This window comes from Ambystoma mexicanum, chromosome 13 (genome assembly GCF_040938575.1).
Source record: "Ambystoma mexicanum isolate Mex_15411 chromosome 13, UKY_AmexF1_1, whole genome shotgun sequence".
NCBI lineage: Eukaryota > Metazoa > Chordata > Amphibia > Caudata > Ambystomatidae > Ambystoma > Ambystoma mexicanum.
Window position 1 is genome coordinate 710,344,289 of NC_090938.1, and position 18,802 is coordinate 710,363,090.

Sequence of the window (18,802 nt, forward strand, 5' to 3'; positions counted from 1 at the left end):
GGCATTGATTCTAAAAACACAATTTGATAATATTCTACCAACATCTCGGATACCTGTATCTTGGCCTAAGTCGATAGTGGTCCCTATTTATAAAAAAGGAAGTAGAACGGATCCCAACAACTTTCTTCCAATAGCCTTGATAGATGCTGCTGCGAAGGTCTTCTCAATTCTTCTACTACGAGAACTTCAGGCCCATATGAAATCTCAAAAAATCTTGCCACGTTTTCAAATTGGCTTTCGAGCACAAATGGGCACAACCTTAAATGCATCAATTCTGACCCATTTTCTTGCCACATCTAAAGTTTCTAATACAGGCCTCTTGTACATGGCTTCACTTGATCTCACTGCATCCTTTGGCTGCGTTGTTCGCAGTCTATTGTGGGAAAAAAATGAGATGGTTTGGTATCCCTGAACATCTAATTGCACTTATATCCAATTGCATCATAATGCTGCTCATTTGGTGTGGATTAACAACGTTGGTACAACAACTGACCCGATACTCACTGAGGTGTGGTTTAAGCAGGGTTGCAATTTGGCAGTGACCCTGTTTAACCTCTACCTCTGTGACATAGAGGAAATTTGGGCTACTGAATTCAGTTATCCAGCAAGGCTTGGTCTTCTAAAGCTGCATTGGCTTGCCTTTGCGGATGATATCCAGATCTTTGACCACACTCCATTTGGGCTGCAAATAAAGTTGAATCTCTTCGCTTCATACCTTTTTGCACACAACCTGCAGTGCAACGCCAATAAATCAAGGGTGTTTATATTTCAAAATTGTAAGAGGAAGGTTGCAACTCAGAAGTGGACGATTGACAGCATTTACATCCCATGTGCATTATCGATTAAATATCTGGGCTATGATTTGGTGGATGCCAATTCTGCCAAAATGTGGAAGGATGGTCAATAAAAAGGTGAAAGCAATATACACCCAAATGTGCTTTGTCTACACTAACTATTGCAAATACTCGATGGGTCCTTTGCTTGAATTTTATACACTTAAAGTTGAAGCTATAATTTTGTATGGACTAGACATATGTATAACAAATATTGACAATGTCCTAGCCCAATTGCAGGGGTGACTTTGGAAAAATACATTACGACTAGCGAAATCCTTGCCAAATGCACTTATTAAACGGGAACTAGGTCTCACTTCCCTGTCCACAAGATTCCACTGGCGGTTGTTGGCTTATTTGGCAAAAATGTTGTTCCCACCTGATAATTCATTGTATGAAAACTTGGAAAGAATGATTACAAAGCACAATCCACCTTCAATGGCAAAGTATTATGATTGTATGGTTGCTCTGCTAACAGCAATTGGGCTTACTCCAGATGATTTATAATTTCGTCTACTATATGTCAAAAAACGTCTATTTGAATGATTGGTGCACTACTGTTGAGTCCATTTCTGAAATGAAGTTTTATGGGCAAGCTGCTAAGTTTGCATCAAAGAGGTTGCCGCGCAGGTCATATATTCTTCGGTTTCCTTGTAACAAATTGCGGGATGTATGCCTACGATTCAAACTAAATCAAATCCCAACATATGACAGAATCAAGAGTTGGCGTTCTAAAACTCGAGTAAATGGCAAAGAAAATTGCCGATTTGTAAATTAAATTTACAGAGACGACCAAACATTTGGTACTCTACTGTATATATTTTGAAAAGCTGCGCACCGCATTCTTTGGATCAAAAGTGTTGGGTACAACTGAATTAGCCAGGGAATGGCTCTGGATTGTATTTATATGGGGTAATTGCATAAAGTCCATTCTGGCATTGTCAAAATTCCTCTTGATTATTAAAGTGGAACTTGAGACGACGGACAATGCATGTTGAAGGGGAACCACATGGTCTGATAGCTGCAAAGTCATGTACTGGGAATTAGGAGAATATTTGTGACTTGTTGCATGATGTTTTGAAAGACAATGGCAGACAAGTGGTGACGCTTATGTGCTGGTAATATAGAGGCGTCGCTGGGTTTGGATAGCAATTGTTGTCAAGTTGTGTTTTGACATTATGAAAGCTATGAAAACATTTCTTTTTTTATTTTATTTTTTTAAACATTGGTTTTATTGGCAATTTTTCAGAGAAAGAAACAATGACAACACCGGGAGCAATATGAATATCACATTTATCATCATCAAACCCCCGGGGTCTCCCTCCCCTCACGCCCCCTCTCCCTCCTCCCCAAGTCCGCCCCTCCCTCCAGATCAGTATCCCATAGAAAATCCAACCACAGGAGTTGATGAAAACATTTCTGATTAAATATGTATGTAAGCCTTTAATGCATTATCCTTTCAATTTTGTTTGTAAGCTTTTAATGTATTTGTTTTTTAATGTACTGTTGAAAAAGTTTGCTGAGCAAACTAAAACCAACTAATAAAAAAAAAGGTTAAGGGGACTAGGGGTGGGGGGCGGAGGGAGGGGAGGGCAAGGGTTGATACAGCCACAGGGTGTTTATAAGTCTATATGGTTGACATTGTTTAGATGCCAATAAAATTAAAGTTTCAAAAAAAAATGCCTGCTGGGCCTTAGTGTCCAAGTCCTCCCTTTTCAGGATCTGACAGTAGAATGCCTGGAAAATGGCAATTTTTTCAGTTCCCCCCTCAGTAGATCGCCTGCTGGATTTTTGAGCTGGGCATATTTCCTAGCCTTCTGCCTCCTTTATTTTGCCGTAAGGATCCAGTTGGCTTTATCGCCCTTGCATAATATGATTGCTTAGTTCGTATGAGTTGCGCCGACCTATCTGCTAAATGGTCTTCTAATTTCGCCATAGCCTTCAACAAGGCCCACCACGCTCCCTGGAATCCCCTGGATTTATGCAAACTCTCTGCCTCCTCGACTTCCTGTTCTAACCTCACCAGAAGGAGTTCCTTCTCCCTCAGGAAGGCTGCTGTTTGAGTGATAATTCCCCTCTCATCAGTTTTGCAGGCATCCCAGACCATAACCCAGTCTACTGTCCCAGTATCATTTTCCCAAAAATAATTTTGCATCTCCATACGAGATCTCAAAGTAAGGTCTCTGAGAATCAACTCATTCAACCGCCAGGGTCTGCGAGCCAACAGGGGTGGTGTCAAAGGCCCTGCCCGAAGAACTGGGGCATGATCAGTTGGATTCCGCAACCCTAGCTCTATTGCTGTAACCTGTGGAATGAAAGTGTCTGCTAATACCATGTATATCTGGGAAATATTTTCTCTGTCTTGGGGATGGAAAAATCGCCAGGTTACAATGAGATGCAACTCGCCAAGAAAGTGTGCCAACGCCTGTCTGTGCCTACTATTGTGAGTGGGAGCATTTTGTCCATTGAGGCATCGACTACACAATTAAAATCCCCCCCCACTAGAACCTTGCCCACATTCCATCCCGCTACCCCACCCAGGAGAGCAGTTATTGCTCTTGCTTCTCATTGGGCGGATATATGGCCATCAACGTGTCCAACTGGTTGCACAACAACTCCCCCTAAGACCAGGTAGCGACCCTCCGGATCTTTGTGGAGGATGTGTTTCTGGAAACCCATACCCTTCGCAATCCGTGTTGCTACCCCCCTCTTTTTTGTGCCCCCGGACTCGGCAAATTGAGAGGGAAACTCTATCTCATCCGGAGCGCATCTTTAGGGAGCAGATGCATCTCCTGTAGCCAAACAGAGGCCCGCAATTCAGTCACCCTCCTCAGGATTGAGAGTCTTTTGACCGGAGAATGTAGTCCCTGGATGTTCAGAGAAACCATTTGCACCTCCGCCATCAACTACCAACCCTTCGCTGCCCATGAGACCCTCTGCCAACCGCTGCACCCGCTTGTAACCGGGACTCCTGTGTAACACCACCAAAAGGCAAGATATAAGAAAACAGTGAAACCCCCACAAACCTTTAAAATCTAACATTAGGGTGTTGTATCCATCCACCAGGCTCACAGGAACCACCCTGGGTAAATGGGACAGATTTCCTGCTACCGACCTGCTCCCTCCTCCGGCTCCTCCTCAAACCATCTTCTCCAATGCATCCCCCCCACCCCCCAAACCTTCCTTTACAGAATATCGACCCTTGTCGAAGCACTGAACGAATTAGCATCGGCCACTTTTGCTTCTCCCCTTTGGATGTGGATGCCTGCTTTGGGAGCGGCACAGCACTCTGATTATCGTCCATGTCTGCCTCCGGGCACTTGGAGTGTGGTGCTCCGTCCTCTTGCATCAATTCCGTGGCTTCCTCCTCTTTGGAGATGGTGTATTGCTGGCCCTGCCATTTAAAGCGCAGACCACATGGGAATGTCCATCGGTAGCGAATATCTTTGGATTTGAACCAGCCTGTAACTATCCGTAATCTATTCTGTTTAAGCTGGGTTCCCTGTGCCAGATCCTGGTAGTGTCTGCGGGGCCTCCCTGAACCTCACTGGTTCCTGTTTTCACACAGCTCTCATGATTTCTTCCTTCACACAGAATAGATGGGACTCTGGGGACAGATTACTATTCAGCTGGTACAAGGAGTACACCCGGTCAGTCCGGTCTAAGAGTATATCTCCCTCTCCGCCAAAGAGTACAGAAGGTGTCGGAAAAGGGCCACCACATAGTCCGGTAACTCTGCATCTGGTATTGATTTGGGGATCCCTCCGATGTGTGTTATTCTGATGGGATCTATTTTCAGTGTCCTGTTTAAGAATAAAGACTCGCTGCCCCAGGGTACCCACACGTCGAGCCGGTTCGTCATGATCATGCCCCTGCTCACATAGCACCGATTCCACCTCGTCCACCCTCCTTTCAACTGCTAGGACATTTTTATTGAGCTCCGCAATGGCTTTAGTTAGGTCAGCTGCATTATCTTTAATATCCTTAAGCTCCGTCAGTATTGCCATCAGGTCAGATCTCCTTGTTGGTGGATCATTGACCTCCGGTTGTAGAGGGGGAGGAGAAGGTACTTGGGCCATCGTCGACGGTTATGGGCGCTCCTGCCCCTCAGATCCCTTTGAGTGCCTTTATGTCCCAAGACAAGGGGCCCTTCTGCTCCGCTGCTTGTTTTGCCATATTGGGACCCCCTGGGGTCATGTTGTGCACAACTCAAGTGGGCCTCCGGATCCCCAGTCAGAACCCTACCCTAAACCACTGTCCAGAACCAACGTCAGGCCAGTAGCCTCTTCAGATCTGGGCTGACCCAACATCCAACGTCCCAGACTCCCGGGATGTTTACTTATCCCAGAGTATTTCCACCAGTTATATCGCCCACTGTCAGTGGGCCACTACGCCACCGCCGAGTGGGCCGGGGGCCAGGAGGAGTCACCAAGAGTACTGCACCCACGATGCCTTCCTGCAAGGGCCCACTCTAGCGTTAAGCCGGATCCACCACCTTCAGCCACGCCATTTCACCATGATTGAGTGGGCCAGGGGACAGTTATGCCTTGTAAGTCTTACCTTCTCAAGCATTGACCATTTCCCAGGGCTACGCCAGCTGTATACCTTCCATCAGCCTCCCAGTTTCCTCCATGCCCCTGTGGCTTCTTCCTCCTTACTGACTCACTTGGTGCTGGAGGCCTGCCGGGTCGGTGCCAGAATCATCCCAGGCACGACCTCCTCTCTGCTGCATTTGTGAGGGGTGAGGGGGGCTGTTGGGTGTTTGACAATAGTTGTCTGCCACTCGCCATCAGTCATGCAGCAGCGCCCTGCAGCAAGAACTCCCCTCACCCCACAGCTCAGCTGGGATCACCGGTGGACACACGCTGTCGGAGCTTCTCCAGACTCTTTCTGACACCATCAGCTGCATGCGCAGGAGCACCAATCCTCTGCGGAGGAGACCCTCCTCCCGCCGCCGGGCACACCAGAGCGCTCTAAGCCTTGCTCTCTCCACCGGGGCCCAGCATTCCCCTGCCCCTCAGGCCCAGGCTGCTTCAGCACCCATGAGCTCCTCCGGCCTGACACACAGCTTGGCGAGCCTAGTACGGCTGCCATGAAGATTCCAGGCGGGCTGAAGTTTCGTTTGCGTTTTGCCCTTTCCTAAACGCCAAATCTTTTGAAACTTTTAGGAGGTCACGGTCCCTGCTTCCGGCACCTCACCTTTGGTTTTCAGGGGGAGCTCGACATTTATGAGGGCATAGGGGCTCAAGTGTGGGAGCTCACCGTAGAGGCATCCAAACGGCTTCCACGACTCGCCACATCCCCTGGTTAGGGCGTTCTAATGTTCCCTAGAGTCTGTGACCTCATTTCCCCAATAATTACAATCTTGGTTCCTTTTAAGATCACGTAACACAGCAGAGCTTCTCTGTGTGGCATGAGCTGTTGATGCTTCTGGTCTCAAGTAACCAAATCAGTGGAGGTAGACATAAGGGGAAAGATGCCTGCTAATCATTCACTTTTTATTTTCTCTTTAGAAGATTTGCCTAATTTTAGGGAGTAAAACAGGTATGCTGGTCATCTGGATGGCTAATCCACTTGCTTACTCTGGTCTAAACAGTATGGTTTATGGTTGTGCATCCAATCTAGCCTGACTCTCTGCCAGATAATCTATTCTTTGAAATGTACTGCTGTAAAGTCGAAAGCACTTAGTTGGGTCCTTCAACTAAGAACTCATTATTACTCCTATCTTAAGCGTTCAAATGCCAGCCAGGAACATTTATGGCAGGAGGTATATTGGCACCTGTTAGTTTTAAGGATATTATTGCCCCTCAGTATGTTATTTGTCGATTTAGTGAAACCAGAGTGGGTGTTGCCTTGTAATGTTGCGTTTGGTAGCGGATTGCTGCACCTAACTGGGTTTCGGACATAGTATGCATTGTTTACCTAATGCCTGAGTAATTGCAACATTAAGATGGAGTCCTAGGCCAATCTAATAATTATTGGTGTTTTCTAGGTAGGCGCTATGTTTGCGATTGTGGTAACGGAGTCTAAAACTCAGGCTCTTTGAAATAAATGTGACAAACATTCTGGTTAGTGAAGCTTTCAAGGCCATGTTCTATATTTATAAATAGATTTTTATGTGAAAGAATGTTATACTTGATGTGCGCATTTCGTATTGGTTTGACTATACTATTGTATGCAAACTCCTAGTTGGAGAAAACTATGAACCATTCAGGGAGGAGTTATTCTGTTATGCTACTTTTTTACTTGACAGGATATCTCTTGCAGACTTTAAGAAGTCCAGTGCTTCATTATACTTTTTCCCCAAATTATTTTCTCCTGGTAAAGAAAACACGATGTCTTGTACTTTTATCAGCTGTGCAGAGTGGACGCTTTTTTTAACATGGTTAATGAAATTGCTCAAATGACGTCATAACAAAACCTATTACAGCCCTGCCTACAATATACATGCTTATCTATATTTTTTATTTTCTCTGATGCAGAGCTATTCCCAGATGAACTTGATGGTAAGTTTTTTTCTTTTTCTTAATCATTTGCCATATGTAAAATATCCAACATAGCAATTTTACAAAAGAAATTAGACAAATGACAGTTGAAACCTAATCCATCTTTTACAAAAAGCTAATATACATACAATCAAAATGAAATGCAATGCTTGCAAACCACAAACCCTCCCCAAGTGCACAAGTGTCATTTTATCTTCTAGTGCTTCCTTAAGATCTTACTTTATTGGACCTAAGTTGTGTGGTTCAGGGGAAGGTCACAAAACATTAAACTTGCCTGTGCAAGCATTAAATAAGCAGTGTTGCATAGTAATTTGCTATGCAATTCTGTAGGTTTTCTAATTAAATTGGCACTTGTGTAGCAAAGCTAGCTGTTTAAGTTACCTGGTCAATAAAAGCACAGCTCGCCCTACATTCTGCCCATCGCCTTCAGGGCTCTCTACTTTTATCTATTTGCTGCAAGTTAAAAGGTGCCAATTAGAAAAAGGGCAGCAGTTATCCTCCTATCCACTCTTAAATGCCTAGGGCCTGTGTTGGAGTGCTAGGCAAAATGTTATATTCTTATTTAAATAATTGCAAACCAGAAATAATTGGGAAGATACTTTTATTAAGCGTACTACATCCTGTCTGGCAAAGACGGGTATGTGTTAGTTTGTTTTTAAGTCATTCCATTCCTACAAAATGTGGTTGTTACATAATTACAGTATTGCTACTTTAAAACACTGCATTGTCTTCATGCTGTACAGTAAAGTTTAGGTTTGTGTATCTAAATCTCCTAATACTGTCACCTATATTTAATTTTGCTGGGGAAGAAGTAAACACTTTTGTAAATGTAAAGGACCAAATTCTTTTGATGGTAAGCCTAGTTTTACAACCTGATGGTTGCAGGCGTCTGTGCAGCTGGTGTTCAACCCATGTGCTGACCCCATACTCATTGACATTCTAACTTATCAACCTGAGATGGTCGCCAACTGCAATATTCCACCTAGTTTGCCCAGTTCTCTGCCTGCTACGCCATCCACTCTACTTACTCTCTTACTTTTTTTCCTCTTACGGAATGACTACATAAAGCTAAATAGATGTTAAAAAAAAAAGGTAGTGTCAATAGTTCCATCCAGTCTATACATCTACAGATCTACTGCACTACCATAAACTGTAGTTAGCCTCCAGAGCTTGCTTTGCTCTATGATTATGATTGCATTATATATTAGCACCTGCGGGAGAATATTGGCCAAACTGTTTGCAGAGCCTTTCTATCATATCCATTTGTGTCCATTCATGCACTTAACCATTTACATTTCACAGACACGTATCCAGGGCTCGCTAAAGTCCTTTCAGCCACTCGCATAGTCTAGTAGATTTTGTGTATGGTGCATACCTTTTGCAGGGGATGTTTGAAACGTTTATTTAACATTTACTTTGCAGTAAATGTCAAATAAAAGTTTCACTGTGCATGGCTGGCTTCTGGGTGGCAGCAGTGTTCCAAGCATGAAGTGGGTTTGTGGTAACATGCACCAATTTAGAGAAAGGAATTTAAATCTGTCGTCCATTGGGTCGAGTGCATTTCTATTAGGTCAAATAGGTAAACTAAGTTACTCGATCTGCAGGTCTAGTGAAATTTTAAAGTATTTGTAAGACTGACTCATCTCACTGTCTTTTACGGTTCACAAAACTGCTGCATTGCTGCTCATTTTGTGTCTTGGGTACAAATAACTTCTGGTAACATTAAAAAATAGTAATTCAATATTGCTAAACAAATGGGTTTGTGTGCTAACTAAGAATATTTTAATTGGCAAACTGCTAATCGGTTTTTGAAAACTAATTTATGCTTTACTGTGCCTGGCTAATATAAAGTGTTTATTTAACTGACCGAAATTACTGTGAGTGTGGTGTTAACGACAAGGAGGGAACGGTATTTGTTTGCCTTGTGTTTTCTCCGTTTAGCTCTCCTGTGTCTCCTGCCTTTTTGCCTGAGCCCTTGGCCTGACAGGTTTATATACCCTGCAGGCCGTGCTGTCAAGAAGGAAAGCCTTACTGCTGCAGAGGGACAACCCGCGTTCATGCAGATTGTTTTTATTTTGCATACCCATTTCCATTTCATTGCTTGGGAGCATTCATAAAACAACCAGGGATAGTGGATGGAGTAGGAAAGTAGCACCCTGATACCGGTGCTGAGTACTGGCCAGCATTGAAGAGCACCAATAGGATATCTGGGAGGGTGGCATGTGGCCCAACAGTTGCAATACCAAGTAAAAGTAGCAATGGGCTATCCCAAAACCTCACACTATCACAATAAGCACAGGATTGTATGAAAAAGTATAGCCAATATGCCACATTTACACGTCGAAGCAGTTTTTATGCATTTGTGCGAACTTGCAGAGAAGAACAAGTTACTTCTTACCTGGTAACGTTCTTATGATGGGATGTTCCTCCGACGTATTCCTTATCTTGGTAGATCTCCAGCTTGCTGGCCTTGGGGGGGAGGAATTTCAGTAGCGGGCGCTGCGCGGAGACGTCCCTCGAGCCGATGTCCCTCGACAGCCTCCGTATCGGCGCTGACGTCATCATGCGTATAAATAGACTTCACCCAGGGTATCACCAGGGTATCGCCCTCAGCTGTCTTCGAGGGGGTCGAGGCCGCTTTCTCGAAGACGCTAAGCATCCTTTTACGGAATTCCTCCCACTCAGCCTGAGAGCTATATTTTGTGGGGTAGTTGACTCTTTCCGGAGAAATAGAAGACGAGGAAGGGGATCTTCGACGTCTCTAACTCGAATGCTTGGATCTCGAAGTGTGGTGGGAACTGCTTCGAGACCTAGAACGAGAATGTTTCTTGTGTTGGCGAGTAGACGAATGTCTCGACTCTGCCGAGGAAACTTTTGAAAGAGTTTTAACTGTCTTACCTCTCTCAAGCTTCCCCTTACGCTCCTTCAAGGCTTTCGCCGTCATGGACACGCAGTCCTCGCACTCCGAACATTGGTGCTCCGATCCCAGGCACCACAAACAGATCCTGTGAGGATCTGTCAACGACATTTTGTTTCCAGTCAACATTTTTTGAAGCCGGACCGTGGAGTTGTCGGTTCAGATGAGGAAGCCATCGAGTAAGAGTTGGTATTCTCGAGGAATAATGAAGAATATATCTGACTAACGAACTGTGCAACGCGATTCCGAGGCCCACGAAGCGCAGAAAAACGGAACTGAGCAACGGACGCTGCGCGAATCTATTTATACGCATGATGACGTTGGCGCCGATACAGAGGCTGTCGAGGGACATCGGCTCAAGGGAAGTCGACGCACAGCGCCCTCTCCTGAAAAAACAATTCTGAGGCCAGCAAGCTGGAGATGATCTATCAAGATAAGGAATACATCGGAGGACACAATCACTTCGAAATCTGCTTATTGTGCATTGTTAATCAAAATTTCAAGAATACGTTTTAGACTTGGCAGATGATAATTATATGAAATATCATAATACAAACTTTAAATTCATCGATTTTACAGTTCAAATGTTAAACTTTTAAATTTAAAGTATTAGATAAGAGCACAGTTCATCAAATCATTGGAAATGTGTTAAAAAAAATAAAAAATAAAAAAGAATCCAAAAGAGGTCTTATAAATATTTCTAACTGATTCAAAGTGCAATTAATTCACCCAGTAGATTTGCCTTATACTTGTCATATCCCAGGCCTCTCCGGGATTCTGCTATGTCTGTGGGAAAAGGGCTTGGCAGTTGCCATGGTGCTTAGGGCAATGCCAACAGCACCATACTCATGGGACTACATTACCCAGCAGGATTAGCGCTCGGTGATGGCGTGGAATGCCTGATCTCATGCGTTCCACGCCTCACCCGGAAGTACACTGACTACTTAGGATTTGCCTTCCGAACCTGCCGGTGCTCCTAAACCATTTAGCTTTGGCACGGCTAAGCAGTGTTTCCTGGTGATTCTACGTTTTTTCCTGCTCCTGCGTTTGACTTGGCTTTTGTTTCTCTGGAGTCCGCTTCCGACTCTGATTCAGTGTTTGGTGTTCTGTTCCTTCGGATTGTCCTCCAGTTCCTTGTTGACCTCGGATTGATTACTGGCTTGCTCCTGCATAACCCTTACATGTCTGTCTGTTACGCAGAATCATATGCAGTACTCTTTGGGAACACCACACACAATTAAGACTACAAGTGCAAGTACAAATTCACCTTTGGTAGAAGCCTGTAGTACACAGTAAGGTGGTAGCGATGGCTGAGCAGCCATACCTATCTCAAAAGTAAAGTGAGCAGTATCAGAAGTTACACAAAGGACAGCAATTACTATGGTTCAAACAAACACTGACTCAAGGTTTCTGAGTAAAAAAATATACATTTATTTACACCATCAGTTATAAAACAGTTCACTAATATAAAGCACCAGAAAATCACAATCTTAATACACTAAACACCACCCAATCAATTCTGGACAAGTTCAGCTAAAAAATGAAGTGTAGCAAAATGGCACTCCTGCAGTTTAAAGGGGAAGAAAGGCAAGGTTATTCAAAATCAACAACACCAACAAGTGATAGGCAGGGCAATCTAGAAAAGGCTTACTACAACTAGGATTCAAATCAATAGGCCTGGGCCAATATTAATGGTTCAGATCTTTGCAGAGGATAACACAGTTCAGAGTAGTTCGCTGTTAAGTCTTTGCCAAGAGTTCAAAACAAAGGTGGTCGGAGGAAAGGTTATTCAGAAGAGAAGGACAAGCCTTCGGAGAGGTGAAACGAACGACCAGATTTGAACAGTACCTTAGATCAAGAAGAATGCTGTAGCTGAGGCGGTAGTTCCTGCAGGATCATGGTTCCTGAAGCGACTGTGGGACTGACAAGGAGGAAGACTGGAGGGTCCTGCGCTGCCCCGGGAAGAAGCCAGCAGAAGAGCAAAGCGAAGAATAAAAGGTGCACTCCTTAAAAGCACAAAGGGACTCTCTCAAGCTGGCTATCCGATTTTTCTGTGGCACAGCAAATTCGACCAGGTTGCAGAGGGAAGTCCAGGGGCTTTGTGAGCTGGTTGGTCCCACCAGGCTCAAGGGGAGAAGACTCCTTGCAGATCTCCTCTGTCGACGAAGTTCAGGCGATTCGTGCCTGCAGCAGGGCTTCACCGGGATGTCCAGTAGTTGCAGCAGTCGTCTTCCTTCAGCTTCTCGTTGGCTCTCTTGATCCGGTGGCGACTCTGCCTTCCAGTCCAGGAGACTGGCTTTTTATGCACCAAATCCCCCATTCACACATCCTGGCTGTCAATCACACAGCAGGGTGGCTGTCCTGGCCGGACAGTCACTTAGCCAATCAAACCAGAGTGCGACTTAGGTCTCCAAGCAGACCCTATGCAGGGGGCCTAAAACCCCTCCCTCACATTCAGCCCACCCCGACACTCAGGCGCCTAAGGAGGGCTTCTGGGCAGAAGCCCACAAAAGGACGGCAAACAAAGGAACCAAACCTGGTTTGGCGTGCAGAGTAAAACGCGAGAAAGAACTTTACAAAAAGAAATAGCGAATAAACCCTACCGGAACCAAATAAAAATAAAAGGGTTCCAGCGGGTTTAGAGTTTGAGGCTACCACCATAACCTCTAACTATACCGAGGCTATTTTCATAGCTCGCAGTAGAAAGAAAGGGGTACATACCACTGCCAACAGCCAGATTTTAGAGAAAGGGGAACAAAATAATGTTCCATGAGAAACAGACCAAAAAGGGATAACTATTAACCCTTCCATTACTCTATGGAAGATAGTTTGTACTGGGTCTGTAAATTTAAAAAGACTATTAAAGTCAATGGCATCTTTACATGTTCTGGGAGACAGTAGTCTGTCCCAGAAAATTGAGTTTAAAGGGGGAAGCCTGAAAAGACAACCCTGTGTCACTGCACTAAAAGTGCTGTGTGACGCACAGTAAAAAGATGCCTATGGAGTTGGTGAGACTCCATATCCATGAACACAAAAATGTACAACACACAGCAAAAACACATGTAAGAGTGGGAAGAAAGGCTCACACTCTTACCAGGTAAACAAAATAAATCCTAGACGTCCAGCAAAGCTGCTGAGGGACTCAATAGCTAAGGTAAATCAGTCATTCTGGAGAATTCTCCCTAACACTGTTTGCCTGTTACCCCATTTTCCCTGTCACTCTTCCTAGCGTACCCCCCACTTAACTGCATCTGAACTTGTGAACATTGTACACCCGTGTTCTCGCCTCATCGGATGCTCTGCTGCTAAGCGAGGACACACCCACTTCTTACTGAAGCCGGGCGCTCTCCTGTGATTCTGTAGGGCATACTTTCCTGGACGCTCTGCTGTATCGAGTAAGAGGACTTTGTTTCCCCATTGTTTCGACTATATGCATGGACGCTCTGCTGGTATTTCCTTGGATTGCCTTCCTTTGCCCCAGTTGAGTCCTCGTTCCGCTCGGGTTATGGGTTTCATCTACCTACAACACATACCTTCAATAGGTATCTTTGCTTCTGGACTCCTGCTGAATACATCAGAGCCTACCCGCTCTAACTTACCTTGTGCTATTCCACAAGTAGGTTAAACTGCAATCAAGGGACGACTACGTGTAAGGTTGTGGGCAGTTGGGGAGTGTGGTGTTAACGACAAGGAGGGAAAGGTATTTGTTTGCCTCGTGTTTTCTCCCTATAGCTCTGCTGTGTCTCCTGTCTTTTTGCTTGAGCCCTTGGCCTGACAGGTTTTTATACCCTGCATGCCGTGCTCTCAGGAAGAAAGTCTTATCGGTAGGAGTGGGTCTGCTCGGCTTTGCAGTATCTGGTGGCAAACCCCACGGAGTACGGCAATACTGTAGACCTTCTCTGAGCTCTTCAAGAAATTGGTCATGACAAACCCCACTGATCGTATATTTGATCTTCACACATGCAATGCCACCTCTGTAGTTCTTACTTCCTGCAATCTAAGCAAGGGGCATGACTGATTCTTCCTAAGTGCAGAGTAGAAGGGGCAGAGCAACTAGAAATAATTAACATTGTCTTTAGCTGTCAAACAGAAGGTGCAACAATCATGTGTGCGCGGCATCCACCTGGAAGCAAAGTGGCCAATCAGAGGGTCTACACAAGTAGTGCAAGGTACACAACCTTTGCATGGAAACTGACACCTTAAGGTCATCTCTGAACCCTGCGTGGCTTTTTTTTAATATGAATCCTTAATTGTTTTTAAAAGTGGAAATATAGTGGAAAAGGAACAAGATCAGAATATTTCATAAATGAAGAGAAGTAAAGGCCTACAATTATGGAGAGTTCATATATGTAAGTGGAAACGTTTCCATGTTTGGAAATGGGTCAAGCAATTGACAGTGGTTTTGCATCACCCAACAGCTCAGATGCGGATATCGAAGGGGAAAATAGGACAAATACACAAAGTACCGGCCCAACAACCACTAAAAAGGGTTTTAGAACAGATAGAAAGATACCACCGCAGCAACAAACCAATACATTCAAAATAACTAAGATTCCGAATACCAACAGACCCAGGGGCTGCAGGGGAAGAGGAGGAGGAGGAAGAAGTAACGGGAGACAAAGGGAACAAAACAGGAATGAGGACACGCTCAGAATTAAGGAAGGACCAAACTTCAAGGAGGTAAACTTAATCCTTAACCTATCAGACAGGACACTGGACGACACTGAAATTAAAGTACTTAATAGAGGATTATGCGATGCTCCACACAACTAACATGATTACACTAACTTGCAAGTGGACACATATAAGTTTATTTTGGACCCTACAAGAGTAGAAAGCAAATCTGATCCTATCATAAGCCCTCTAAGCATCAGACACAGATGCTACTCTCCATTGAGGATGATATTGAATTACCTAGGGAGGACCTAATTGACCACCTTGGCATACATACCAACACACTAATAGAAAGCAACCTCAAACCTAATAAGTCTAAGTTTATACTGATGGTATCACAGGACCACTGCATTGACGCCTTCTACAGGGCAGTCATTAAGGATATAGAAAAAAAGATGGACACCGAACAACCGAATCGAAAAAGGGGCAGTAAGAATCTCAACCCCAGAGAACAGGCAGAATTGAATAACATCACATCCTATCAAGACATAATAATCGAAGAAGCCGACAAGGGGTGGTAACATTGTAGTTCTTAATATAAAGCACTATATCAAGATGGCTGAGGGACACTTAAACTCCTGAATGTTACAAAGAAACTAACCGACTATTTATTACTAGTGTTAGCCACGAAATGAATGACTTGATTATCAAATGGCATGGCTAGCAAATATTCAGTGATGATGAAAGGGCATCCCTATGTACCAACAAACCAAGAATTCCAACTATTTACTTTCTACCCAAAACCCACAAGGAATACGAGACACTCCTGGAAGTTAGACCAATAGTGAGTGGCAATGGTTGGATTACGGAAAACATGTCAAAATTCATAGACTTCATCCTAAACCAGAGGTATACAAGTTGGACTCCTACATTAGAGACACTGCATGTACTTGATAACCTCAAAAATGTAACATGGCAAGAAAACTACATGCTAGGTACTATGGACGTCAAAGCACTATATACCTCCATTGATCACAAACTTGCGATGGATAATATCGACTTCACAGTCCCAAACATATCTGTATCTTTCCTGCTATATATAGAAATGTATAAAGAATTACTAGCATTTGTATTGAAAAGCAATGTGTTCATTTTTAATGACAAACTGCACCAACAAAGGGGATAGCGATGGGGACCAGCTTTGCTCCATCGCTGGCTAATTTGTTTGTGGGTGAATTTGAATAGAAACATGCAACACCACCTAGCCTATAGAAATTAGTTGTGACGCCACCAGGGGGCACAGGCAAGATGGCCGCCTGAGCAGTGAGCTCCTCACCCAGTCCCGGGAAACATGTGGAGTAATAACGGAGAAAGGGCTCTGTCTTGCAGAGACACGAGATAACGCCTTCGGAATACATGACCCACTGACGGGTCCAAACCACAAGTCTGGAGGTGCCCCCTGGCCCAAGAAACGTCGTGAGCCTTGGCTGCCCCTCCCCCCAGGGCTGTGGGCCGAGCGCCAGAAGGCGACAGTGGAGCCGCTCACTGCCTGGGCCGGAGAGGAGGAGCACCAGGAAGTGGTATCAGCCGAGCCACGAAACGCCCCCATCCATGACGCGCAACTGAGGGTGAGCCAGCAGAGCTTGGAGAGACTCCTGGAGCACTGCGAGGCAGCTTGGACCCTGTGGGCTCCCCTCTTCCTCCCCAGGTGCATGTGGCACGAGTCGCAGGAGAAAGTGAAGCCTCGCGACCACCCATATAGCAGCATTGAGAGGCCGGACCCACGAAAGGAGAGACACGCCAGCAGAGGTATCCCTCATTGCTCCCCCCGTGCTGAGGGGAGCCCCGGGGAGTCGGCAGCAGAGTGACAACCCCTCCACTGGCATTGGTACTGTGCACCAGGGCGACGCTGGAGCGCGCCCCCCACCCCGCCACTCAAGGAAAGCGAGCACACAGAGGGATCAACACCCGGTGAAGAGGTGGTTGGGGGTGGCCCCCTTCCTCCCCAGTACAAGACTGAACTCCCACTGCTCACGCATGGGGGCCCATTAGACCACCAGCGAACTGCTGTTGCCTGGGAGAGGGAGGCGCGCACCAGGGACAGTTGGAGGGCCCCTGGGGTTGCGCCTGGGCCCACGTCCCTGGGCCCTGGCAACGGGGCCCACATCGCTGGTGCGGTTCCCCCGGCTTGGTCCATCGCGGGAGCGTGCCCTCACCACAGCTGGCCGGGAGGACGCACACAGAGCCACACTTCAGGTGAGGGGGTCTATGAGAGGGACGGGCCGCCGGGCCAACACCAGACAAGCCAATCCAGTGGGGTTTGGCCCATAAGGGAGCGCCACTTGGATGGGAGACAGCCCTGCCCCTGGGGGCACTGTGGAAGGTGCCTTCTCCCGCCCTGGACTGAGCCCACATACCCCCACCCAAGAACCTCCACATCCCCAGGCTGTCCAACTGTCCCACCTCCCACCACATCAGATCTAGGAAGGGACCGGGACCCGTGTGCAGGGACTCGAGGACTGGCGCCCCTGGGGTACCTACCAGTCCCCCATGGAGCCAACTTATTCCCTGGGCCAACACCCACCAGACCCTCCGGCATTGCCAGAGCACCACTGAGGAGACAACCACAAGCTTGGAGGTGCAGGGTAGCCACCATATCCAACCCTGGCATAACCCCCATGAGCTGGAAGGAGGCCCTCTCCAAATTCCAATTCCGTGCCGGCGAGGGCAAGATGGCCTCCGGAGGCCTTTCCACCCCAGCCCCTTACCTGAGCACCATCCAAAATACTATCCAGATGATCCTAGAGGAAATCTGCGGAATAAGAACGGACATGGGAGCCAAGCTGGCAGACCTCACAACTTAAGTGACTACCTTAGAGGACCGCAGGGAGGCAGTCGAAAAGAACCAACTCTCCACAGCGCTCCTGGAAACTCAAATGGAGGCAAGATTCATGGAGGTGCAATGTCGCGAGAAGGAACTACGATTCAAGGTAGACGACATGGAAAACAGGGAGAGGAGAAATAACTTGCACATCTTTGGCCTGGTGGAATCTGACAGTGAAAGCCTGCTTGGGCTAGAAGGCAAGGTGCACGACATCATAAGGATAGTTTTGGGGGCAGATGCTGGTGAAGAAATCAAATTGGACAGAGTTCACTGCGCTGGAGGGGGAGGCAAGGGCCTTCGCTCGGTGTTGGCGCGACTACATTACTACAAAGACCAGGCTAAAATCCTGGAAAAATCCAAGACTCTTGGGAGCATACAATATGGGGATTCCAAGGTGGCCATCTTTCAGGACCTCTCAGCCTTCACCCTGCTGATGAGGAAAAAGTGTGGCAATATCACCAGATGGCTCCAGGAGAAGGGGGTCAGGTATCGCTGGAGTCACCCCTTTTACCTGGCGTTTGAATGGAAGGGGGAGAAGCACTACCTGGTGTCTGAGGAAGACATTCAAAGGGTCACGGAGGACCTGGTGAGTTATCGGGCCGGCCCCTCAGGCAGCCGTGAAGGAGAAGCTTGGGACCCCGTCCGTGGCCCTAATGGCCCAGACGCGTTCAGAGGTAAAGCAAAGGTGAAAGGGGCCCGCAAGTTTAAAAAAAACTAAACACCCCTCTTTGGCCTCCGAGGGACACCTTAATTGACTCTGAAATTATTCTCTAAGAATTGGGCAATGTTCCTCTCGGTTTTGTGGCTCTGTGCGAGGGCATCGAAGCAGCCGAGTGCGGAGGCCCCAAAGGCACTATGGCCGAGCGCCATGTTGGCGCCATGTTCTGCCCCTGAGGTTGAGGGGCCACTTTTTGACACTCGGTGGTTAAGTTGTTGATGGGTGCACGCCTAGGGTGCAAGTTCATTAATATGAGCGAAAGGAGTGGGGTAGAATTGAGACCTTGTCTCAGGCTCCCATGTCAATGGTAAAGTGGGAATAGTCCTGACA

General features: G+C 46.3%; 1 protein-coding gene across 2 annotated transcripts in view; it reads left to right on the forward strand.

Moving 5' to 3' along the window:
* Positions 1 to 18,802, forward strand: part of LOC138521765 (E3 ubiquitin-protein ligase TRIM39-like) — an 840,082-nt gene that overhangs the window by 548,549 nt on the left and 272,731 nt on the right. For both annotated transcript variants that reach the window (XM_069634831.1, XM_069634832.1), the window contains exon 7: positions 7,316 to 7,339. In XM_069634831.1, the coding sequence (XP_069490932.1) occupies positions 7,316 to 7,339 (24 nt within the window). The remainder of the gene's footprint in view (positions 1 to 7,315; positions 7,340 to 18,802) is intronic.